General features: G+C 48.7%; 1 protein-coding gene across 2 annotated transcripts in view; it reads right to left on the minus strand.

Annotated features, from left to right (window-relative positions):
- CUL4B (cullin 4B) overlaps window positions 1–25,110 on the minus strand; it is a 200,492-nt gene that overhangs the window by 78,970 nt on the left and 96,412 nt on the right. For both annotated transcript variants that reach the window (XM_029607853.1, XM_029607854.1), the window contains exons 10-12: window positions 18,284–18,351; window positions 17,929–18,047; window positions 15,831–16,023 (exon numbers count right to left, since the gene is read on the minus strand). In XM_029607853.1, the coding sequence (XP_029463713.1) occupies window positions 15,831–16,023; window positions 17,929–18,047; window positions 18,284–18,351 (380 nt within the window). The remainder of the gene's footprint in view (window positions 1–15,830; window positions 16,024–17,928; window positions 18,048–18,283; window positions 18,352–25,110) is intronic.

The following is a 25,110-nucleotide window of genomic DNA, read 5'->3' on the forward strand; positions in this document are numbered from 1 at the left end:
AAAAAAGGACCCAAGGCAGGAAGAGATGGGTTTTTTTCCCCCCACTTAAAGAGATTCCTCAGGACAGCCTGACCAACGTTACTGTCATTGCGGCCATCTCTATCCAAACAGTAATGGGCAACGAACATGTTGAGAGAACTCCATGCCACAGCCCTGCAGATCTCAGCCACAGGGACCACATATAGGTGGGCTACTAATGCTGGCATGGCCCTGACTGAATGAGCCTTGACCTGGCCTCCAAGCTGAAGGCCCGCCTGCGCACAGCAGAAGGAAATACAATCCACCAGCCAGTTGGACTTGTGCTTGGTGACTGCAACTCCCAGTCTATTCTTAGCCAATGAAACGAAGCACTGCGTGGATTGCCTGTGGCTTGCTTTATCGAAAGAAACGAAGCGCTGCATGGATTACCTGTGGCTTGCTGTCTGCTCAAGGTAGAAAGCCAAGGCCCTCTTGCAGTCCCAAGCTATGCAAAGCCCGTTCGCCCTGGTAAGAATGCGGCCTGGGAAAAAAAGGTAGGCAGGACAATGGACTGGTTGAGATGAAAATCAGTCACCACCTTAGGCAGAAACTTAGGGTGAGTGCGTTGCACCACCCTGTCGTGAAGGAATTTTGCGTAAGGTGAATATGTCACCAATACCTGAAGCTCACTGACACTGCGTGCTGAAGAAACTGCCACCAAGAAGACAACCTTCCATGTCAGGTACTTCAGATCGCAGGAGTGCAGCAGCTTGAAAGGATCTCGTAAGAGACGAGCCAGTAACACGTTGAGATCCCAGGACACTATAGGAGGCTGCAGGGGAGGCTTCAGCTGAAGCAAGCCCTGAATGAACCGGCTTACCACTGGTTGCATGGAGATAGGCAAACCATCAATTAAGTGGTGGTACGCCCCAATAGCACTGAACTACTCTGACATAGTTGGTCTTCAGACCAGCATCAGAAAGATATAACAAGTAGTCCAGCAATTTCAGAGTGGGACAAGAGAATGAATCCAAGCCATGACTCTCATACCAGACGGAAAACCTCCTCCACTTCAGAGTTTATGATTTCCTGGTGGAAAGCTTTCGAGAAGCTACCAGGACCCGACATGTCATCAGAAAGGTCAAGGGCCTTAGAACAAGCCCTTCAACATCCAGGCTGTCAGAGACAGTACTCGGAGGTGGGAGTGGCGCAAGCTGCCCCGATCCTGCGTGATCAGGACGAGGGAGGTCTGACAGAGATCCCGAAGGATTGGGAACCAAATCTGTCTCGGCCACCAGGGAGCAATGAGAATTATGGTCCCCCCCATCCTGGTGGAGTTTCAGGAGAGTCTTCAACACCAGCTGAAGCGGAGGAATCACATACAGAAGCCCCTGCCCCAGTGGCGGGCAAAGGCATCTGAAACTGGCCTTCCGGACTCCCTGTACAGAAAGCAAAAGCTTCTCACCTTGTTGTTGCAGGGGGAGGCAAAGAGGTCCACCTCTGGAATCCCCCCACAAGCAGAAAATGCAATCCACCACTGCCTGATCCAGAGACCACTCATGGGGGTGGAACGCTCGACTCAGCCAATCTGCCACCTCATTCTCCAATCCGGCCAGGTATATGGCCCACAGCAGGATTCCCTGGGACTGAGCTCGGGCCCAAATCTGGACAGCCTCAGGACAGGGGAGGAGTGATCCGGTACCTCCCTGTTTGTTGATGTGGTGCATTGCAACCTGATTTTCGGTCTGGATCAGGACTGCTCGATTGGAAAGGCGATCCTGAAATGCCCAGAGTGCATACCTGATGGCTCGAAGCTCCAGGAAGTTGATCTGGTATGGAGCCTCCCGAGCAGACCAGTGACCCTGCATACAGAGGCTGTCCATGTACGCTCCCCAGTCCACTGTGGAAGCATTTGTAGGGAGCACAGTTTGGTGCGGAAGGGGGGGACGGGACGGGACTGAAAGGGAAGCCCATGCTCTAGGTTTGGCAGACTCTCCCACCATGACAAGGAGGTCTGGAGAGATGATGTGACTTTACCCGCATGCTGAGGACCTAGGAAGCCTGCCGCCACTGCGATCGCAGAGTTCACTGGACATGCCACATGTGCAAGCTAGCAAAGGAGGTAACGTTTACTCTCTACTCTCCCACTCTGTAAACCCCTGTTCATTGTAACTTTATCTTCCTAGTTAATTGGTTACCCCTTGTTTCAATGTAAACCGGTACGATAAGACACTAGTCTTGAGTATCGGTATATCAAAATTATTTAAATAAATAAATAAACAAACAACATGGACAAATGCGGCCATGTGGCCCAGTAAACAAAGCAGAAGTTGGGCCGAAACCCTTCATCTGTGGCGGACCACCAGAGCAAGCGCTCGGTCGCGAGGAAGAAAGGCCCGAGCCTGGATTGTATTCAGGTGGGCTCCTATAAAGTCCAACTATTTGACAGGGTAAGATGGGATTTCGGGTAGTTGACAAATCCAAGGGATTCCAGCACCTGAATGGTTACGCATACGTCACAAAGTGCCCTGTACATGTGGCGCTCTTGGCCAGTCGTCTAAGTAGGGGAAGATGTGCACCCCAGAGGGCGGCGGCGGTGTGCACCCACTACTGCCAGGCACTTGGGTGAAGACCCATGGGGCTGAAGCGAGGCCAAAACGACAGCATCTTGTATTGGAAGGGATTGTTGTCCACCAGGAACCGTAGGTACTTCCTGTGCACATAGGAAAAATTCCTATGTGAGTGTATGTGTCCTTTAAGTCGAGGAAACAAAGCCAGTTCCCTCTTTGCAGAAGAAGAATCAGAGTACCCAGCGAGACCATTTTGAACTTTTCTCTTCACAGAAGTTTGTTCAAGGCCCTCAGATCTAAAATGGGATGTAGCCCCCCTGTTTCCTTTCGAATCAGGAAATATTTGAAGTAGAATCCCAGTCCCTGCTGATGTAGCAGGACAGGTTTCACAGCCTCCACCATTACAAAGGCGGAAAGCTCTGCCCAAAGAACTTCCTGATGTGAGATCTGACCCTTCGTTAAGCCTGTGGGGGGGGGGGGGGGGGAGTTTCCCTAGGGACAAACAAAATTTAACTGATACCCTCAACGGATGAACTGTAGCTGACCCCCGCCCCTGATGTCGAGGGTATGATCACACGGCTTATGCTCTCTTGGAGCCAGTCAAAACCCTGTAGTGGGGCTTTGCTGGGAAGGTGGCAGAGTCCCGGGGGTTCGCTGCTTAGTGCAACCCCTAGAACCCCCTTGCAGGTCCGATGCTTGGAGCCACACTATTCTCCGGGCCCCACTGCCCGTCACCAACACCCTAGCCACTGTTTCAAACACATTGTAGGTGGAACGCACCTCATATTTGCCACACGCCAAGCCTTGCTGGGCAACTGCCAGGAACAGTTTCTGCTGCTGTTGGGGGAGGCAGTCGGCCAACTCCAGAACCTGCTTCCAGAGGTTTTGAGTGTATTGGGTCATGCATAGATGGTAGGCGGCAAGCTGGGTGATCAACATCGCACCCTGGTACACCTGCCTACCTAGAGCATCTGATGCCTGGTGTTCCCAGCCCGGAGGTGCAGAAGCGTGCATATAGGAACATTTGGCTTTCTTGAGGGCAGACTCCGCCACCACTGACTGGTGCAGGAGCTGATGCCTCTCCAATCCCAAGGCCGGTTGAACTAAGTAGACTGCATCTATCTTACGGTTCACCGGAGCCACAGATACACATTGTTAAAAAATACCATTCTAGAAGCACAGTCCAGATGTATTCCACACATTAAGAAAGGTGGAAAGAAGGCAAAACGATTACCGGCATGGTTAAAAGGGGAGGTGAAAGAAGCTATTTTAGCCAAAAGATCTTCATTCAAAAATTGGAAGAAGGATCCAACAGAAGAAAATAGGATAAAGCATAAACATTGGCAAGTTAAATGTAAGACATTGATAAGACAGGCTAAGAGAGAATTTGAAAAGCAGTTGGCTGTAGAGGCAAAAACTCAGTAAAAACTTTTTTAAATATATCCGAAGCAGAAAGCCTGTGAGGGAGTCAGTTGGACCGTTAGATGATCGAGGGGTTAAAGTGGCACTTAGAGAAGATAAGGCCATCGCGGAAAGATTAAATGATTTCTTTGCTTCGGTGTTTACTGAAGAGGATGTTGGGGAGGTACCCGTAATGGAGAAGGTTTTCATGGGTAATGATTCAGATGGACTGAATCAAATCACGGTGAACCTAGAAGATGTGGTAGGCCTGATTGACAAACTGAAGAGTAGTAAATCACCTGGACCGGATGGTATACACCCCAGAGTTCTGAAGGAACTAAAAAATGAAATTTCAGACCTATTAGTAAAAATTTGTAACTTATCATTAAAATCATCCATTGTACCTGAAGACTGGAGGATAGCAAATGTAACCCCAATATTTAAAAAGGGCTCCAGGGGCGATCCGGGAAACTACAGACCGGTTAGCCTGACTTCAGTGCCAGGAAAAATAGTGGAAAGTGTTCTAAACATCAAAATCACAGAACATATAGAAAGACATGGTTTAATGGAACAAAGTCAGCATGGCTTTACCCAGGGCAAGTCTTGCCTCACAAATCTGCTTCACTTTTTTGAAGGAGTTAATAAACATGTGGATAAAGGTGAACCGGTAGATATAGTATACTTGGATTTTCAGAAGGCGTTTGACAAAGTTCCTCATGAGAGGCTTCTAGGAAAAGTAAAAAGTCATGGGATAGGTGGCGATGTCCTTTCGTGGATTGCAAACTGGCTAAAAGACAGGAAACAGAGAGTAGGATTAAATGGGCAATTTTCTCAGTGGAAGGGAGTGGACAGTGGAGTGCCTCAGGGATCTGTATTGGGACCCTTACTGTTCAATATATTTATAAATGATCTGGAAAGAAATACGATGAGTGAGAATCAAATTTGCAGATGACACAAAATTGTTCAGAGTAGTTAAATCACAAGTAGATTGTGATAAATTGCAGGAAGACCTTGTGAGACTGGAAAATTGGGCATCCAAATGGCAGATGAAATTTAATGTGGATAAGTGCAAGGTGATGCATATAGGGATAAATAACCCATGCTATAATTACACGATGTTGGGTTCCATATTAGGTGCTACAACCCAAGAAAGAGATCTAGGTGTCATAGTGGATAACACATTGAAATCGTCGGTTCAGTGTGCTGCGGCAGTCAAAAAAGCAAAGAGAATGTTGGGAATTATTAGAAAAGGAATGATGAATAAAACGGAAAATGTCATAATGCCTCTGTATCGCTCCATGGTGAGACCGCATCTTGAATACTGTGTACAATTCTGGTCGCCGTATCTCAAAAAAGATATAATTGCGATGGAGAAGGTACAGAGAAGGGCTACTAAAATGATAAGGGGAATGGAACAACTCCCCTATGAGGAAAGACTAAAGAGGTTAGGACTTTTCAGCTTGGAGAAGAGACGACTGAGGGGGGATATGATAGAGGTGTTTAAAATCATGAGAGGTCTAGAACGGGTAGATGTGAATCGATTATTTACTCTTTCGGATAGTAGAAAGACTAGGGGACACTCCATGAAGTTAGCATGGGGCACATTTAAAACGAATCGGAGAAAGTTCTTTTTTACTCAACGCACAATTAAACTCTGGAATTTGTTGCCAGAGAATGTGGTTCGTGCAGTTAGTATAGCTGTGTTTAAAAAAGGATTGGATAAGTTCTTGGAGGAGAAGTCCATTACCTGCTATTAAGTTCACTTAGAGAATAGCCACTGCCATTAGCAATGGTTACATGGAATAGACTTAGTTTTTGGGTACTTGCCAGGTTCTTATGGCCTGGATTGGCCACTGTTGGAAACAGGATGCTGGGCTTGATGGACCCTTGGTCTGACCCAGTATGGCATTTTCTTATGTTCTTATCAAGGAATTAAGGGCCAGCCCCTTATTTAACCAATCCTACAAAAATTCCAAAATGAGTGGGGTCTTCTTCCTCGTTCAGTGAACACCTTGATCCTCACACCAAGCCTCAAACACTCGCCAAACCCGCATATAGGTTGAGGAAGTGGAGAATTTCCGAGCATGTAGCAATGTTACAATTACCGCAGAAGAACCACCATGCTTCAACAAGTGAGCCCTTTCAAGGGCCATACCGTAAGACAAAAATCAAGTGATCTTCGTGAAGGACAAGCCCTTGCTACAACAGATTCTCGTATGGCGGAAGATGAAGGAGAGTCTCTTCCATGAGTCTTCGCAGATCCAAATACCATGGTCTTCTGGGCCAATCCGGTGCCACCAGGAGCACCATCCCTCCCGTGGCCTTCGATCCTGCGAACTATTTTGCCCAACAGGGGCCATGGGGGAAAGGCATACAGCAGCTTGTCTTCTGGCCAGACTTGTACGAGATCATCGAAAGCCAAGGACTTCGAATCTCTCCTGCGACTGAAGAAGTGAGGAACCAACACATTGCGAGAAGATGCCAACAGGTCTAGGAACAGAAGACCCCAGCGATCCACTATCATCCAACACCCATTCTCCTGGGTCTGGACTCTCCCTGCTGAGAAAGTCTGCTCTTACGTTGTCTTTTCCTGCAGTGTGAGGAAAAGACAGATTCAGAGAGTTCAATATTCCCCAGAGTGCACAGCTATTATCACTGAGCACAAGGTTTCCATGCAAAGATGAGTCACCCGCAAATGATGGTTGACTCCTTTGAGATCCAGGATGGGACAAAAGGAGCCCTCCTTCTTGGGCGCAACAAAATAAATGCAACATCGCCCCATACATTCCTGAGACGTAGGCAATGGAACCACAGCCTCAGACTGAGAAGCCTTGACAGGACAGATTCCACTGCCTGCTTCTGAGAGGAGTGGCAAGGAGACACCATGAACACATCCTGAGGAATATTGCAAAATTCCAACGCATATCCTTCTTGTATCACCTTCAGGACCCACTGATCAGATGTGATTTTGACCCACCTTTGATAAAAAAAAACCAACACAAAACACAGACATCACCATCTTTTGTCCCTGGGGGTGGGTCAGTGAACCTTCATTGTGAGGCTTCGGAGGATCTTCCATCGGATCCCCTGCCTCTTTTGGATTGTCTGGGACAAGTCCTCTGAAAGGCTGACTCTCTGTAGAGACAGAACTGCTTGGAACCCTTAAGATGACCCCTTGTACCAAAGAGGCACTGCAACAGAGTTTGTCCGGCAACCAAGGAACTGGGAATTCGCCCCACTTTCTGGCCAGTTTCTCTAACTTGCTCCCAAATAAGAGGGAACCTTTAAAGGGCAACTTCATAAGATTAGCTTTGGAGGTTACGTCGGCCAATCAATTACACAGCCATAATTGATGCCCGGCGCTATTACCAAAGCCACTCCCCTAGCAGAGGTACAGACCAAATCACAGCCCATATCTGCTAAAAAAGTGGAGTTCACCCCAGAATCAGCAGCCTTCTGAGAGAGAAGCAGATAAGAGCGAGCCACCAGGGCACAACAGGAAGCTATCTACGTCATTACCACTGCTTCAAATGCTTGTTTGAGTATGGCCTCAATTCTCCTATCATGTACATCCTTCAAGGCCGCTCCTCCAGCCATGGGAATAATCGTTCTCTTAGAGATGGCACAGACCAGCGCATCTACTTTTGGAAAACGCAAACGAGTTTTCACCGCTGGATCCAGGGGGTACAGGCCTTCCAATATCCAACCCTCTTTGAAATTTGACTCTGGAGCGACTCATTCAAGATCAATCAATTCTTGAATGGCTTCTATAACAGGGAAAAACCAAGAGGCTTTATGCAAATAAACCAAAATGGGATTCTTCTTTGGTTCAGACTTGGAATCTGCCCAGGTACTCCAAGCATCTTCAAGGTCTGGGAAAGCAGGGCCGGCAGTCCATCTCTATGAAAGAACCGCAACATGGTCCGATATGGTTCCAGTCCCAGAGGAATTTCCCCAGCTTCCAGGGAGTCAGGATCTGCCTCATCATCAGTGTCATCTGGGTTCCTGTCGGGAATACCCGCAGCTAACAGAGGCATGCTTCAGCATTTAAACATAGGGCTGGAAGAGGGAAGGGCCACCAGCTGAGAATCCAACCTGACAGGATTGGACAAAGCTGAGGACTGTGCCTGAAGAAAGGATTACAAACCTTGAAAAAAAAAAACCTCTGCCCAAGAAAAGGCAGAAGGATCCAGGCCAAAAACCAGAAAGTACTGGAGTGGGGGCCCACTGAGCTGCCATCTCCTGAGGAGGAACCAGTTAAGGGAGTTCCAAGGTCCAGTGTACCTCCAGACAAATCCTTAGCCAGACCATCATCAGGCTGAGAAGAACCAGGCTTAGGCAAAATATGAGGAAGACAATTCTTCCTGAGCCTCCAAGCAGTGCTGATAAACACGTTAGAGGGCACTCCAGGCTTGAGATGTCCGAATATGACAGGCAACACAGAGAGAAAAGCGCTTAGGTTTCTTGTTCACCGGTGCCATAAGTTTGTGAGTCGACTGAGAAAGTGCATCTAGATGGCTCGTGCTGAAAAATTTCAAGCACACAAAAAATTAGGCGCTGCAAAAACAAAACACAAGCAGTGCGCCAAAACCTGGCTACACCACCGATATGCTTAAAAACGTGCACCCAAAACAGGGCACACAATTTGTATGTAGAGCTGGATGCACTGTGCACACCAAAGTTCCTGTAGAGGGCAGTCGAACATGCAAAGAAGCGCGTGAAAACGCAGCCGTGGTCTAGCACATAGTGTGTAGGAAAAAGCCTAACAGCGGGGCCTAGCTCACACAGGCTGCTCAAACCACCAGGCTGCCCAGTTCCCTTAACCCTCATAGGAGTGGGAATGAATGTTGGAACGGTGCGCTGAGCATGGAGACCGGAGGAATTCCTACAAAACCCTTCTACACTGACTTTTTTTTTTTTTTCCCAAATTTACCTGAGCTCAGCCCTTCCCAGCTGAGTACAGAGATGGTCTCTGGCTGCGGAAGGGGGGGGGGGGGGGGCATTTGCCGTCACCACCGGGTTCAGCTTCCTGCACCCGCTGCCTTTAAGCTGTACAATCAGCTAAGTCCACGCCAGCAGAAAACCAGCTACCAGACCAAGGTGCACGGCTGAGGGTTTACAGAAATGACCTCAGGAATTCTCAACTGGGGGAGGGACCATCTGGTATCACTGCAAGAGAGCAGGGCTTTTTAAAAAAAATTCTCCTTCTAAAATCTGAAGCAATCCCCACTGGAAGATGCACGTCCATCTGCTGGAGACTGAGAACACTGGAAGGCTGATGCAGCTACAGGAGTATATATACTGTGACATCAGCTTGCTCCATCTCCATCTGCTGGCAGAGGTGCATAACCCACTGGTCTTGAGTCCATCTGTCTACACGCTAGGAAACTTCCATGAAGTTAGCAAGTAGCACATTTAAGACTAATCGTAGAAAATTCTTTTTCACTCATCGCACAATAAAGCTCTGGAATTTGTTGCCAGAGGATGTGGTTAGTGCAGTTAGTGTAGATGGGTTCAAAAAAGCTTTGGATAAATTCTTGGAGGAAAAGTCCATTAACTGCTATTAATCAAATTTACTTAGGGAATAGCCACTGCTATTAATTGCATCAGTAGCATGGGATCTTCTTAGTGTTTGGGTAATTGCCAGGTTCTTGTGGCTTGGTTTGGTCTCTGTTGGAAACAGGATGCTGGGCTTGATGGACCCTTGGTCTGACCCAGCATGGCAATTTCTTTATGTTCTTATGTGTTACTTATAAAGGAAAATTAGTTCTTACCTGTTAATTTTCGATCCTGTAGTACCACGGATCAGTCCAGACCATGGGTTGAGCCTCCTGTCCAGCAGATGGAGACAGACCAAAACTGAAAGGGTATCCTATATCAGGACAGAGCCTACCCTGCAGCCCTTCAGTATAACCATTGTCCAAGCTTCAAAAGGCATAAGGTCAAGCAAGTAACAGGATAACTATTAAAGTTGTTAAAACAATCAAACAATAGAACAACTGAATGAACTGTGTGATTAATCGCTCTTGCATGACTACCCCAGATCATTGTAAAAGATGCTTCCGCTGCCTGTAATGAGAATCCAAGAGAGCCATGCAGAGACACAAAAATACTCCTATAAGAAGGAAAAAATAGGAAAGAGTTCGAGCGGACAGAACACGGGAGGGCATCTGGACTGATCCGTGGTACTACAGGAACGAAAATTAACAGGCAAGAACTAATTTTCCTTTCCTTGTATGTACCCGGATCAGTCCAGACCATGGGATGTACGAAAGCTTCCCTACAAAGGGTGGGACCAAGACAGGCCTGCTCGAACTACCTGTCGACCGAAGGAACCAAAGACTGGCGCCTGTATGTCAAGGCGGTAATGTCGAGTAAAGGTATGCAGGGATTTCCAAGTAGCTGCCCTGCATATTTCCTGCGGAAAGACAGATTGACTCTCCGCCCAAGAAGTAGCTTGAGAACGCAAGGAATGAGCCTTCAAGCCCTCAGGAACCACCCAGCCCTTGCAGGTATAGGCTGAAGAAATCGCATCCTTCAACCATCGAGCAATTGTAGTCTTAGAAGCTTGGTTGCTCCTATTTGGACCACTCCACAGAACAAAAAGATGATCAGAGACTCTGAAGTCATTGGTAACCTGAAGGTAACGCAGTAAAACGTGTTTTACATCAAGTCGGCGAAGGTCACTGCCACCTGGCCCTGCGATATTCTCTGGAGAAAACGCGGGAAGTTCCACTGACTGATTGATGTGAAGAGAGGAAACAACCTTCGGCAAGAAAGAAGGTACGAGTTTGAGACGCCCGAATCCAAAAACCGCAGAAAAGGCTCCCTACAGGACAATGCTTGAATCTCCAACACCCTTCTGGCGGGGCAGATGGCAACCAGGAAGACAGTCTTGAGCGTCAAGTCTGAGGGTAGCCCAATGGAGAGGTTTAAAAGGAGCAGCTCAAAGAACCTGAAGGACCAAAATAAGACTCCAGGAAGAACAAGTCGCCCGGCCGGGCGGCTTCAAGTGCTTAGCGCCCTTGAGGAAACTGATGACATCTGGGTGAGAGGCCACCGCATGACCCTCAATGGTGCCCAGGAGGGAACAGAGGGCAGAGACCTGGATGCGCAATGAGCTGAAGGAACCCTTGGAGAGACCCCTCTGAAGGAATGAGAGAATCTTAGAAACCGAAGGTGAACGAGCCGAGACACCTGATTCTGCGCAGGCACTCTCAAAAACTTTCCAGACGCGGACATAGGCCAGGGACGTAGACTGCTTACGAGCCCGAAGCAGAGTGGAGATAACCTCCTCTTTATAACCCTTTCTCCTCAATCTTCGCTGTTCAAACGCCATGCCGCTAGACAGAAGCGATCTGCCTGGTCGAAAAATACGGGATCCTGCTGAAGACGACATGGGAGATGGTCGAGGCGAAGAGGACCGTCCGTCGCCAGATTTACCAGATCCGCGAACCATGGCCTGCGAGGCCACTCATGGGCCATGAGAATGCTGGACCCCGGTGAAGCTCTATTCTCCTGAGAATTTTTCCCACTAGTGGCCAAGGAGGAAACACGTAGAGGAGAACGTCAGGGGGCCAAGGGAGAGCCAGAGCATCCACTCCTTCCGAGCAATGATCCCTCCAGCGGCTGAAGAATCTGGGAGCCTTGGCTTTGCTCAAAGTTGCCATCAGGTCCAGGTGAGGGGGACCCCACCTGCGAACAATCAGATCCATCGCCTCGGACAACTCCCACTCGCCGGGATAGAGACGTTGTCGGCTGAGGAAGTCTGCTTGAACATTCTCCTTGCCCGCTATGTGGGAGGCAGCTAGACGATCCAAGTGCCTCTACGCCCAGGTGAAGAGCTTGCTGGCTTCCAGCGCCACCAGACGACTTCGGGTACCCCCCTGACGATTGATATAGGCCACCGTGGTGGAATTGTCCGAGAGAACACGTACCGCTTTGTGGCGGAGTAGCGGGAGAAAAACCTTGAGAGCCAGGCGCACCGCATGGGCTTCCAGACGATTGATGTGCCAATGGGACTGGCCTGGGGACCGGTATCCTTGCATCGTTTGGGATTGACAGACCGCTCCCCCACCCGGACAGACTTGTATCCGGGGATAACACTTTCTATAATGGACGTATATGCGCAAAAGCCCAGATGACCAGGTCGATAGTGGAGTCCATGATCCCCAGAACCTGCAGGTAATCCCACGACGTGGGAAGCGGCAGAGACATAAAGTTGCTCACTTGATCGATGAGCTTGAGTGCCCGAGCGTGCAGGAGAAATACCCGGGTATCGAAGCAAGCTCCCAGGAATTCCAGGACCTGGGAGGGCTGGAGATTGCTTTTGGGGAAGTTGATTATCCAAGCCAAGGGAAGTGAGGAGAGCAAGGACCCTGTCGACTGCTAGACTGCAGAGAGTGGATGACTTTGCCCGCACGAGCCAATCGTCCAGATAAGGATGGTCTAGGATTCCTTCTCGGCGAAGTACGGCTGCCACTACCACCATGACCTTGGTAAAAGTGCGGGGAGCGGTGGCAAGGCCTAAGGGTAGAGCCCGGAACTAGAAGTGTTGGTTCAGGATGTTGAATTGGAGATACTTCTGATGCTCGCGTCGAATCGGTATGTGAAGATAAGCCTCTGTCAAGTTGAGGGAGGCTAGATATTCGCCTGGACAAATTGCCGCTATCACCACCCTCAGGGTCTCCATTCAGAAATGGGGTACCCTGAGAGCACGGTTGACTCGTTTGAGGTCCAGGTTTGGACGAAAGAAATTGTCCTTCTTGGGCACGACGAAGTAAATGGAATACTGGCCGGCACCTTGTTCTTCCACTGGCACCGGGACTATCGCCCCAAGGTCCTGGAGCCTGGCTAGGGTTTGACAGACTGCAGGCCGTTTCAGCCGGCAGCAAGGAGACTAGATGAAGATCCAGTAGGTCCCGGGAAAATTCCAACACATAACCATTTTCTATCACCTCGAGGACCCACTGATTGGATGTGATTCTGGCCCATTCCTCGCAAAACAGAGCAAAACGCCTACCTAAGTTTCATGCGGCGGAATGGACTGGCCGGATCTCATTGGGGAGCGGGCTTGGCGGCTGGGTGTTGCTGACTACCATCTCAGAAGGCACGACTGCCCCGAAAGGAATGAGACTATGACTGAGACCTGGAGGTGGCTCCTCTTGGGAAAGAACCTCGCGCCCTGTTGTACCAGTGTTGTCCCCGAAAGCGGGTATGTGTCGGGGGAAAAAAAGACTGAGACTGCTTAGGGCCGTCCTCCAGCAGCTTATGGACCTGGTTTTCGCCGAAGGATTTAATAAGCTGTTCTATGTCCTCCCCAAAAAGTAACTTGCCCTTAAAAGGGAGTGCGCCCAGCTGAGCCTTGGAGGAAGAGTCCGCGGACCAGTTGCGCAGACAGAGGAGACGTCTGGCCGACACTGCAGAAACCATTGCCTTGGCCTGTACACGAAGCAAGTCATACAGGGCATCCGCACCTTCTGCAATGGCACCTTCTAAACGCTCCGCCTGCTCTGCAGACGGGAGGTCCTGGGTGCAGAGTAATTGCTGTACCCACCTAAGACTTGCCCGCTGCATGAGACTGCTGCAGATCGTCGCCTGGACCCCTAAGGCTAAGACCTCAAAGATCTGCTTAAGAAAAAATTCGAGCTTGTGGTCCTGAACATCCTTCAAAGCTGTGGTGCCCAATACTGGGATCGTGGTATGCTTGGTAACCTCAGAGACAGAAGAGTCTACTTTGGGAATCTTCAGTATGTCCAGGCAATCTTCGGGGAGTGGGTAGAGCTTATCCATAGTTCTCCTGACTCGGAGATCCATCTCAGGAGCTTCCCATTCCCGTAAGAGAAGTAACTTATGCATGGGATGGAAGGGAAACATGCGCGGAAACGCCCTAAGTCCTACCAGGACTGGGTCCACGTTTGCCGGCATTGCGGCCATCACCGTATCCTCCGGGGGAGCATCAATCCCCAATTCCTGAAGAATGAAGGGAATGAGGGGCTTCAGCTCTTCCCGCTGAAATAGACGGAGGACTCTGGGATCATCACCCTCAAGGGGGGGTGCAGGTGTAGAAAAATCCTCATCAGGATCTTGTAGGGGGTCCGCAGGAGGTTGCGGCGGATCCGGTGGGAGGGGGGCCCCTGGGACCACCTGCACCCGGACGGAGCCTTATGCATCCGGTACCGCGGGGGGTAGCAGAGCGGGCATTCGAGGAATCTTTGGGGGAGGGGGACCTGGGGGGGTGGGGGTCCTCATCCTCCTGCAGGCTAGCCAAATATGATTTATGCAAAAGCAGCACAAATTCAGAGGAAAATCAAGCCAGAGAGGATTTTTCCTGCGGGGGAAGGGGGGCGAGTGAGGAGAAGGGGGGGGGGGGGGGTCCAGAACATCCCCATGAAAGCATACCGGGCTTAAATTGGGGGGTAAAACCTGCAAATCCGCTCCTCTACTCCCTGCAATGCTGAATCGGCATCAGCAGTAATTCCCAAGATGTCCGCCGTTCCCGTGGTTTGCCGAGTCGGGAACGGCCTGGCCATGTGTTGGGGTGCGTGTCCCCGGGCTGAAGTCTTCGGCGCTGCCGAGGAGGGGCCCTCCCCACCCGGCAAGCAGCCGGAACACAAACCACTGCGGGAGAGCCGGGAGGCCGGCTCCCCACAAGCTAAACACAGATTAGGACGCGGCATTCAAAGGTAAGTACAGCCGCGTGTGAAGAGAAAAACAGCTGAGCAAGGAGCCCCCGGGGAGTGCAGGCGATCGAACCCTGCACTCTCCCGCTACTGCATAGACAGCAAATGTCAAAACCCCGCTGCCTCTCTGAACCTCACCAGATTAATATAGATGGGGTTTTTGGTTGGTTTTTTTTGGATAACAGGGGAATAAAACCTCCCTGAGAGGGCACCAGAGGAATAAACTTCTCGGGGCAAGGCAGGGGGTGAAGGGGGAGTGACTGGCACCATCAGTATCACCCCAAAATCAAGGGGTCACCGGGAAGGGAGCCTAGGCTGAACAATTCAAGGGGCAAGCCCCCCTAGGCACCCCAAGAGCGAGGAAGACAGGGCTGTCTCCCTAACACAGCAGAAGTAAAAGTGACAAATCTAAATTTATTTATTATTATTATTTATTTTTTTTTTTTTTACAAAAAAGCAATTCAGATCAATACTTGCTTGAGCTGGCCCACAAGAAAAAAGAAAGCAAGAGACCCCCATAGCGTAAGGGCAAGCTAACAAGGGAACCGCAGGGTGAGCTGTCGCATATGCCGGAGACAGACAAATACTGAAGGGTTGCAGGGTAAACTCTGTCCTGATATAGGATACCCTTTCAGTTTTGGTCTGTCTCAATCTGCTGGACAGGAGGCTCAACCCATGGTCTGGACTGATCCGGGTACATACAGGGAACAAGACTTAATGCTTTAAGTCCCATTTTTTCATATTTCTGTACACAGATGAAATGTTCTCAGCTAACAGTAACATCCAACAGAACCTTATGCACCTCGAATGTGCCCCCTGTATCCCACTCCATAGAAAAATTGTAAAAAATACACTTACAGATAAGTACTGTGATATTTGCCATCATATTGAATATGGTACTCCATGCACTTTTTAACTAATACAGGATTGAAATTATAGACAGTTCACACCCAGGTTTATTATATACCTTCACATATAACCTATAGCTAAATTTCATGTCTAAATACACAAACGAAGTCTAACTAGTTACTCACTTGACCCCCACATACTAAACAGGAATAAACACACTGTTCCAGAAGCCCAAGTGTCCTGAGCATGATTTGTTCCCATGGCGGGGTTCCAGGGGAGATCCCTGCCAGACATGCATGGCCCTTTCTAATGGATCCAATTTAACTCGGCTGCATTATGTGAATATGAAACAGATAGGACAGGACAGTACCAATGAGTTCAGCTGGCTTATTTGGTCTCTTGTTAATGAAGGTTTCAAATGCTTCTTTCATGGCATTGACAAATTTCTCATTCTTCAAAAAACAAACATCAATGACATGGTCCACTTTATCCTTAAAGTCCAGCAGCTCCTGCACCATGGTCTTATCTTTTTCTGGGTTAATTACTATGGTGCTGCCAAATGCCTGCCAAAGAAATAAGAGGCACATTATTACCAAAGCAAGCTCCAGAACTGGATGAATGCAATTTCTATGCTTGTACATATAAAAAGAAAAATAAATAAATACAATGAAGGTCAAGGGCCTGACTGCCTGACGTACTAAGAATAGGCCACCCAATTCCATGTCTAAGGGGAAGAGGCCTAGTAAATCAGGCCTTAAATGGTAGAAATACAACCTAAATAAATACTTATGGGGGGGGGCGGGGGAGAGAAGATCTATTATAAATGGATGGGGAAATTTTCAGAAACCACTTGCTCAGGTTCACATTGATTTACAGGGGTAATTTGGCTGTCTAAAAACTGCCCACCAATTACCTGGGTACAACGGCAGCACGAAGGGAGGGAGGTGAGGGGAATGAAACAATGCACATACTTTTATCCATCCTAAAAGTAAGGGGGATTAGTCAGGCCAGGGAGAGAAATGGTGCACAGATTCGATTTGAAAAAGCAGGTGCAGATCTCTGCAGATTTGTTCCTGAGTCTGCTCATACTTTGAGAATAGGTGAAAAGCCTGCAAGAAAAAATACCCAGACTTTGCAATATAGGTACTTTTGAAAACTGGCCCCGTGAATGAGTAAAGAGAGAGACTGGCAGATTGGAGATTATGAGTTGGATCCTCTCTCCAAGAGCCAGCTCGTAACAGAACAGGAAGAAAAGATGCTAATATAGAAATAGTTTGGTATAAATATCCTAAACAGACACAAAACACTAGAATTAAGGATCAGAGGAGATCAAATTTAAAAAAACCACAATTATATATATTGCACTTGTCAATTAAATTTTGACAGTGTACAAACATCACGAAATTTCCATCACCCTACAAAGAGATTATGGGAGAAAAGCCCTCTATTTCATTGTGCAATTCTGAAATAGCACAATTCCCCATCCACAAATTTGGTGCCAAAGAAAACTTGTGTAAAAAATATTGTGCCCACTAAACACTGCACAGCTATGGGACTTTTTACTCAGTCCTTAAATTTGGTCCTAAGGGTACCACTGCATTTGCAAATTATTTGGCTGTCTGCAAATCTCCAACCATTGAAGTCCATTTCTGGATAGGCTGCCTCTCTAGAAACATGTGGGTTTTGTACCATGGCCTATATTGTTCGAGATTGAAAGACATGCCCAACTTCCCTTCCTAGCCAAAGAAAAGTCAAATAGTTATACAAAAGTCTGGTGCACTCTTCATGCTCTTTTTTTTGCCTGGTTTACTGTAAACTGGCCACCCAGATTCTATCCTGCACCTCCCCTCCTCACCACTCCCATGTCACTTTTCACCCTCATTCAAACTGTGCCAAATTCAAACTGTTGGTAGTCACTTTTAAGAATATCTATGGTCTCCGCTCTTTCTTCCCTTGTCCTTTGATGTTCTACTGCATTCTTTGCTCTGCACCTTCCCTACTTCCTTTGTGCACCTTCTCTACATCTTCCCTACTTGTCCTGATATGTAAGACGCCCCCTCCCAGTCCAAGATGAAAACAACCTTTTCAGCCAGGTCATCCCTAATACTATTTCTCAAGTTTCATTAGTATGTTTCACGTCCAACCTAGATTTTTTATATTGTATTGTTGTAGTTTGGTTGAAGGGCACCATTTAAAACTGCAAATAAAGCATTTTGTCAAAATATTTGAATGATCTTCATATACTTTTATAAAGTAGCATGGTTGCTGTTTTATTTCTCTCTTTCCATGCAATTAAGTGGACTATCCCCCTGCATATCCTAGCATGGAATTTAAATCTGTTGAAACAGAATCTTGCATTCAGCCCTGCTCTGCTGCTGCTCTAAGAACAATATTTACATCCACAAATATACCATGCTTGCTTTGGTGTCAACCTGAACATTTCCACAGCAGGCCCCGTGTTACAATACCTTGATGTATTCAATCCACTGCTGTAACAGAACCTGCACACCACCCCGCACTCTACTAAATAACTGATACAGCAGAGACAGGTCCTGGATTCGGTTTTCATCTAGAAGATGATTCAAACCTGCATTGAAAATAGTAAAGGACATTAAAAAAAAATAAATCACCAAATCATGCACTGGCCACATGATCACTTAGGGACTGATTTAATAAACAGGCTAAACTGAGACCCACATATTCTGTCAGAAGAACTTAAAATCTCTGGAAACCCCAAAGTCTGCTGTTCCAGCCCATAACACACTACTGCACACAGCTGAACATTTCAGTTTGCACTAGAACAGATGAGGTGCAAGGCCTTACCTTTCTGAAGGACCGCTGTCAAATGTTCACCTAGAAGTTGCTTTTCCACAGTGGCGATTAATGGTTTCCTAGAATACAGAAAAGCTTCATGTTACATTTCAGTTTTCCAGGAGAGAGAGAAAGTTCCCTCGGGAGGCAGGCAGGCAGGCCAGACTGTCAGCACCAGGAGGAATCCAAGTCTTGCTTGCCACAAGGGTTTTTTTTTTTTTTTTTTTTAATCTTTAAAAAAAGTGTTCAAAACAGAAAAGGAAAAGGGAGAAATTATTTACCTGATAATTTTGTTTTCCTTAGTGTAGACAGATGGACTCAGGACCAATGTGTATAGTGTACTCCTGACAGCAGTTGGAGATGGATCAGATTTAATCTGACGTCAGCCCCTAGTACATATACCCCTGCAGGAAGTGCAGCTCTTCAGTATTCTCCTCGAAAAGCATTGTGGATATGTGTGTGTGTGACTAATTTCAATAACTTGATTAACTTTATAACTTGGTTAACTTGATTAATTTGAACTGGTTGAATTGGATATAGCTGGAGACTGCTAGTGCCCTCAACCGAGAAACATTGACAGCCGGTAGGATGGGTGTCCTAGCTGAAGGAAAGCATGGCTTACCCTTGAATCACTCGCTCCCGAGGACGTCCGCCGAGAATTCCATGAGTAACGGCAGCCGTGGGTGGGATGCTGAGCCCATCTGTCTACACTAAGGAAAACTAAATTATCAGGTAAGTAATTTCTCCATTTCCTAGCGTGTAGCAGATGGACTCAGGACCAATGGGATGTATAAAAGCTACTCCCGAACCGGGTGGGAGGCTGCCAGTGATAAAATTAGTACTGCGCTAGCAAATGCTGTGTCCTCCCTAGCCTGAACATCCAGGCGGTAAAACCTGGAGAAGATGTGGATGGAGGACCATGTCGCCGCCCTGCAGATCTCGGCGGGTGACAGCATCTTGGTTTCCGCCCAGGACACTGCCTGGGCTCTAGTAGAATGGGTCTTGACTTGTAAAGGCGGTGGCTTGCCTGCTTCCACGTAGGCCACCTTGATGACTTCTTCGATCCAGCGGGCTATAGTTGCTCGCGAGGCCGCTTCCCCCCTGTGAAGGACGAATAGATGGTCCGTCTTTCGTACGGATTCCAACCTTTCCAAGTATCAGACTAGGAGCCTGCCGATGTTGAGATGCCGTAGACTTCGAGCCTCTTCAGAATTCTTATGCTCATCTGGCGATGGTAGCGAGATGGTTTGGTTGAGATGGAAGTGAGACACCACTTTGGGGAAGAACGACGGAACTGTGCGTTAACTGGATGGTTCCCGGGGTGAGTGAGGAACGGCTTCCGGCAGGATAGTACATGTAGCTCGGATATACAATGAGCTGAACAGACTGCCAGCAGGAAAGCTGTCTTCAAAGTTAATAGGCCGCGAAGAGGTCTGAAGGAGGCTCCTGCTAGGAAATCTAGGACCAGGTTGAGGTTCCAAAGAAGCACCGGCCACTTTAGGGGTGGTCGGATGTGCTTGACTCCTTTCAGGATGCGGGAGACATCCGGGTGAGAGGCTATGCTGCCGCTCTCGCTCTTGGTTCCATAGCATGACAAGGCCGCCACCTGTACCTTGATGGAGTTGAGGGACAATCCCTTCTGTAGTCCATTCTGTAGGAATTTCAAAATCACAGGAATTTTGACTGTGTGGTATGATGTCGTGGTCCTCGCAGCAGGATTCGAATACTTTCCAAATCCTTATGTATGTTAGGGATGTGGAGAACTTGCGTGCTCAGAGTAGGGTGTCAATTACTGCCCCCGAGTATCCTCTCCTCCTTAGGAGAGTCCTCTCAATGGCCAGACTGTAAGAGAGAATAGAGCTGGATCCTCGTGGAGGATTGGTCCCTGTTGGAGCAGGTTCTCTGTGTGGAGGTAGCGGCAGGGGGTTCCCTGCCAGCAGTCTTCGCATGTCTGCATACCACGGTCTTCTTGGCCAGTCTGGGGCCACTAGAAGTACTGGCCCCTGCGGTGTTCTATCTTGTGGATGATCACGTCCAATAGGGGCCACGGCGGGAAGGCGTATAACAGTCTCTGTGGCCAGGTCTGTACCAGGGCATCGATTCTCTGGGACTGGGGTTCCCACCTGCGGCTGAAGAAACTGGATACATGGGCGTTGGACCGGCTTGCCAGGAGGTCTATGGTTGGTGTTCCCCAACGGTTTACTATCAATTGGAATGCTGTGGTTGACAGTTTCCATTCTCCTGGATCTAGACTTTCTCTGCTGAGGTAATCCGCTGCGACATTGTCTTTCCCAGCAATGTGGACGGCCGAGATCACTTGAAGATTCACTTCCGCCCATGACATTCGGGGGTCTATTTCCAGAGAGACCTGTTGGCTTCTGGTTCCTCCCTGACGGTTGATGTAGGCCACTGTTGTGGCGTTGTCTGACATTACTCTGACCGCTTGGCCTCGGAGTCTGTGACCGAACCTTAGGCAGGCTAGTCTGACTGCCCTGGCTTCTAGGCGATTGATATTCCATCCCGACTCTTCTTTGTTCCATTGCCCTTGGGCGGTTAGCTCCTGGCAGTGTGCTCCCCATCCTCGTAGGCTGGCATCCGTGGTGAGTAGGATCCAGGTTGGGGAGGATAGTCTCGTTCCCTGGCTCAGATGGGCTTCTTGTAGCCACCATCGTAGTTGGGCCCAAACTCTGTCCGGGAGCTGTACGGTGTAGTTCTGGGACAGTGGATTCCATCGTGATAATAGCGAGCGTTGTAGGGGTCTCATGTGAGCCCGTGCCCATGGGACTCCTTCCAGTGCGGATGCCATGAGGCCGAGAACTTGTAGGTAATCCCATACTGTGGGGCGAAGTTCGCTCAACAGGTTTCGTAACTGGGTCATCAGTTTTGATCTCCTTGTCGGTGTCAGGATGACCTTATCTTGTTTGGTGTCGAACCGGACTCCCAGGTATTCTAGAGATTGGCAAAGCTGCAGGCAGCTCTTGTTTGTGTTGACCACCCACCCGAGGCTCTCCAGTAGAGTTTTGACTCTGTTGGTTGCCTGGTGGCTTTCCTCTGGGGATTTCGCTCTGATCAGCCAATCGTCTAAGCGAAGGGTGCATGCGGATTCCTTCCTTCCTCAGTGTTGCTGCCACCACAACTATGATCTTGGTGAAGATATAACTGCGATGGAGAAGGTACAGAGAAGGGCTACCAAAATGATAAGGAGAATGGAATAGTTCCCTATGAGGAAAGACTAAAGAGGTTAGGACTTTTCAGCTTTGAGAAGAGACGGCTGAGGGGGGATATAATAGAGGTGTTTAAAATCATGAGAGGTCTAGAACGGGTAGATGTGAATCGGTTTTTTACTCTTTCGGAAAGACTAGGGGGCACTCCATGAAGTTAGCATATGGCACATTTAAAACTAATCGGAGAAAGTTCTTTTTCACTCAACGCACAATTAAACTTTGGAATGTGGTTAATGCAGTTAGCATAGCTGTGTTTAAAAAAGAATTGGATAAGTTCTTGGAGGAGAATTCCATTACCTGCTATTAATTAAGTTGACTTAGATAATAACCACCACTATTACCAGCAATGGTAACATGGAATAGACAGTTTTTGGGTACTTGCCAGGTTCTTATCGCCTGGATTGGCCACTGTTGGGAACAGGATGCTGGACTTGATGGACCCTTGGTCTGACCCAGTATGGCATGTTCTTATGTTCTTAATGTCCGGTGGCTAACCCGAAAGGTAGTGCCCGGAACTGGTAGAGACGGACCAGAATCGAGAAGCGTAGAAAAAACGCTGATGCTCTTGATGGATCGGAATGTGTAGGTAGGCTTCCGACAGATTTATTTATTTTTATTTATTTATTTAAGTTTCTATACCGATATTAGTGGGAACATCATATCGGTTTACATCAAAAACAAAAGGTTGGAAATTACATAAAACAGGGTCATGGGGAAGGAGTAATAGGAACTGTGAGAACGCAGGATAGGACGTATATAGGAACGGGCTACTCGAGAAGAGTGCCGCAATGGTCCAAAGTAAGCATATAAATTTGTAAATAAAACATAACTTTAAACATACAGAGAACTTTATACAATGTTCATGGAGAGAAAGCAGAGGGGAATAGGTTTATTTAAGGATGAATAGGAAGTTGTTCTTGATGGGCATAATGAGTAGCCAAGTGGGAAGAGTTAATCTTGGTAGGCGTATGCGAATAGCCATGTTTTTAGATTGGCTCTGAATTTGGAGCTGCAGGATTCGAGCCTGAGGTTTGGAGGTAACGAGTTCCAGAGGGTAGATCCTGCAATAGATAGGGCTCGTTCCCTTGTGGAGGTGAGGTGTGCTATTTTAAGTGAGGGTACATGGAGGGTTCCATTGTTGGAGGCTCTGGTGGATTTGTTAGATCGTAAGGGGCAGAAAGAGTCGACGAGCCAGTTTGAGTTGTGTGTATGTATCGCTTTATGGGTCAGGGTAAGGGTTTTGAATAGGATGCGAGAGGGGATAGGAAGCCAGTGCAGATTCTTGAGGGGTGTAATATGGTCATATTTGCGGGCATTTGAGATGGTTCTTGCTACTGCATTCTGCAGCATTTGGAGAGGTTTTATTGTGGAGTAAGGAATTCTCCCTGTTGTATCGCCCTTATTACAGAGCGTAGGGTTTCCACGCGGAAGCCTTGAGTTCCAGGATAGGTCTGAACATTCCTTCCTTCTTGGGAACGATAGAATAGATGGAATAATGGCCAGTATTTATTTGTTGTGGGGGCACTGGTGTTATAGCCTCTAAGGCTAGTAATCTGGTCAGTGTAGCTTCCACTGCCATTCTCTAGGAAGGGTAGTGGCAGGGAGATTCCACAAACTTGTCCGGAGGGAGGTGGTGGAAATCCAGGCAATATCCCTGGATATGATGGATAGGACCCATGTCTGAAGTTATCTCGACCCATCTTTGGTAGAATAGGGCCAGTCTGTCCCCTATGGCTTCTTCCTTTGGATGGGTCAGCTGATTTTCATTGTGGGGTGTGGCTGGGGCCTGGGCCCGAGCTGGCTCCCCTTTTATTGTGCTTGTTCCGAAAGGACTGGCTCCGGCCTGTGGGGCGGGCCGCTTGATATGAGCTTCTATATGGGTTGAAGTGCTGTGATCCTCTGCCCCTGAAGGTCCGGGGGAAGGATCGCTGGTTTCTCTTATCCCTGTCCTCTGCCCCTGGAGGTCTGGGGGAAGGATCGCTGGTTTCTCTTATTCCTGTCCTCCGGTAGCCACGGCATTGGGGACTCGTACCACTTGTTGGCTAGTTTCTCTAGTTCGCTTCCGAACAGGAGTGTTCCCTTGAAAGGTATCCTTGTGAATCTCGTTTTGGAGGATGCATCGACTGATCAGCGGAGCCAGATTTGTCTTCTGGCTGCAACGGCGGATGAGACTCCTCTAGCTGCAGTGCGTACCAGATCCGAAGTGGCGTCTGCAAGGAATGATATGGCTGGTTCCAGGGCTTCCCCAGGAGTGTTGTTCCTGGTCTGTGCTAAGCAGGCGCACATCACCACGGCACAGCAGGCCGCAATCTGTAAAGATATAGCGGAGACGTCAAAGGACTGTTTGAGGATAGATTCCAGATGTCTGTCTTTAGCATCCTTGAGTGCTGTTCCTCTCTCCACCGGGATTTGGCATCCACTTTCGGACATGCCAGGAGATCTTTGGCGGCAGGGTCCAGAGGGTACATGGCTGCCAGAGCCCAGCCCCCTTTGAACGTGGTTTCTGGGGCATCTCATTCCAGGTCAATTAGTTGCTGGACGGCTTGTAATAGTGGGAAATGGCGGGAGGTCTGACGAAGTCCCTCCAAAAGTGGGTTCAGCTTAGGTTCCCTCGAGGCACTTGTGCCCGGGATGGTAAGCTCTTTTAAGCTGTACGTGACCAGGTCTGGAAGTTTGTCCTTGGTGAAGGTGGTCTCATGGTTCGATGGGGTTCTGTCCCTGGAGGGAGTTCCCCTTCCTCCAAGGGTTCTGACTCCTCATCTGAGATGTCTGTCTCCCCGAAGGTGGTGCTTCTAGGCGGTGGGATCACTTCCCTGGGCATAGAGGGTTCTGGCATGTTGAGGTCCTCTGGTGGTGCCTGTGACCGCATTGTAAGAGGCCCCGGTTGCATGTGGACGATGGTATGCAGATCTTTGAAGAATTCCACCCAGGAGATAGAGGCTGGGTCTAGACTAGGGAGCGCAGTGTCCCTGGGGAGCCCAGTTTGAGGGGGGGTCCCGCTGTGTGATGCTAGGTCCGGCGTGCTGCTCGAGAGGCTGGGGTCCGGTACTGGCTGGGGAGGGCCATGGAGTTGGGTCCCCTAGGGCCTCTTCGCACTGTATACACAGGGCCGTGGCCTCCTCATGCTGTGCAGCTCTAATGTGGCATGCTGGGCAAAGGCCCTGAGCTTTGAGCTTATTTTCAGCGGTACCATGGTTTGTGCGTGTACAATACAGTTGTGCGATCCGGTGTGCGAAGATACGCGCGTAGGTTTGGTGCGCGCGTGCAGAGCAATGTGCGCGCTGTTGTGCGCACGGGTTGAAGTTATGCGCCCAGCACATGAGCGCGTGGCTATGCGCTTCACTTGTGCGCGTGACGTTGTGCGCATGGCTCGCCTCTGTGTGCATGGATCGAGACGGCGGACAAGGCGGCGAACAGGGCCAAAATGGTGATGGCGGCCACGCGGACAATATGGCGACCACCTCGGAGGGTCCTCTGATCTGACCAGGATCTAGCCCTGCTAGGGCAGATCAAGCCGGTGGCACTGGTCCCGGCTGGTGACCTGTGCGTCTCATCGAGCTTCGGAGACCAGAGACTTTTAAATAGATTTCTACCTTACCTTGTCTCGGCGCTTCC

This window comes from Rhinatrema bivittatum, chromosome 6 (genome assembly GCF_901001135.1).
Source record: "Rhinatrema bivittatum chromosome 6, aRhiBiv1.1, whole genome shotgun sequence".
Taxonomy (NCBI): Eukaryota; Metazoa; Chordata; class Amphibia; order Gymnophiona; family Rhinatrematidae; genus Rhinatrema; species Rhinatrema bivittatum.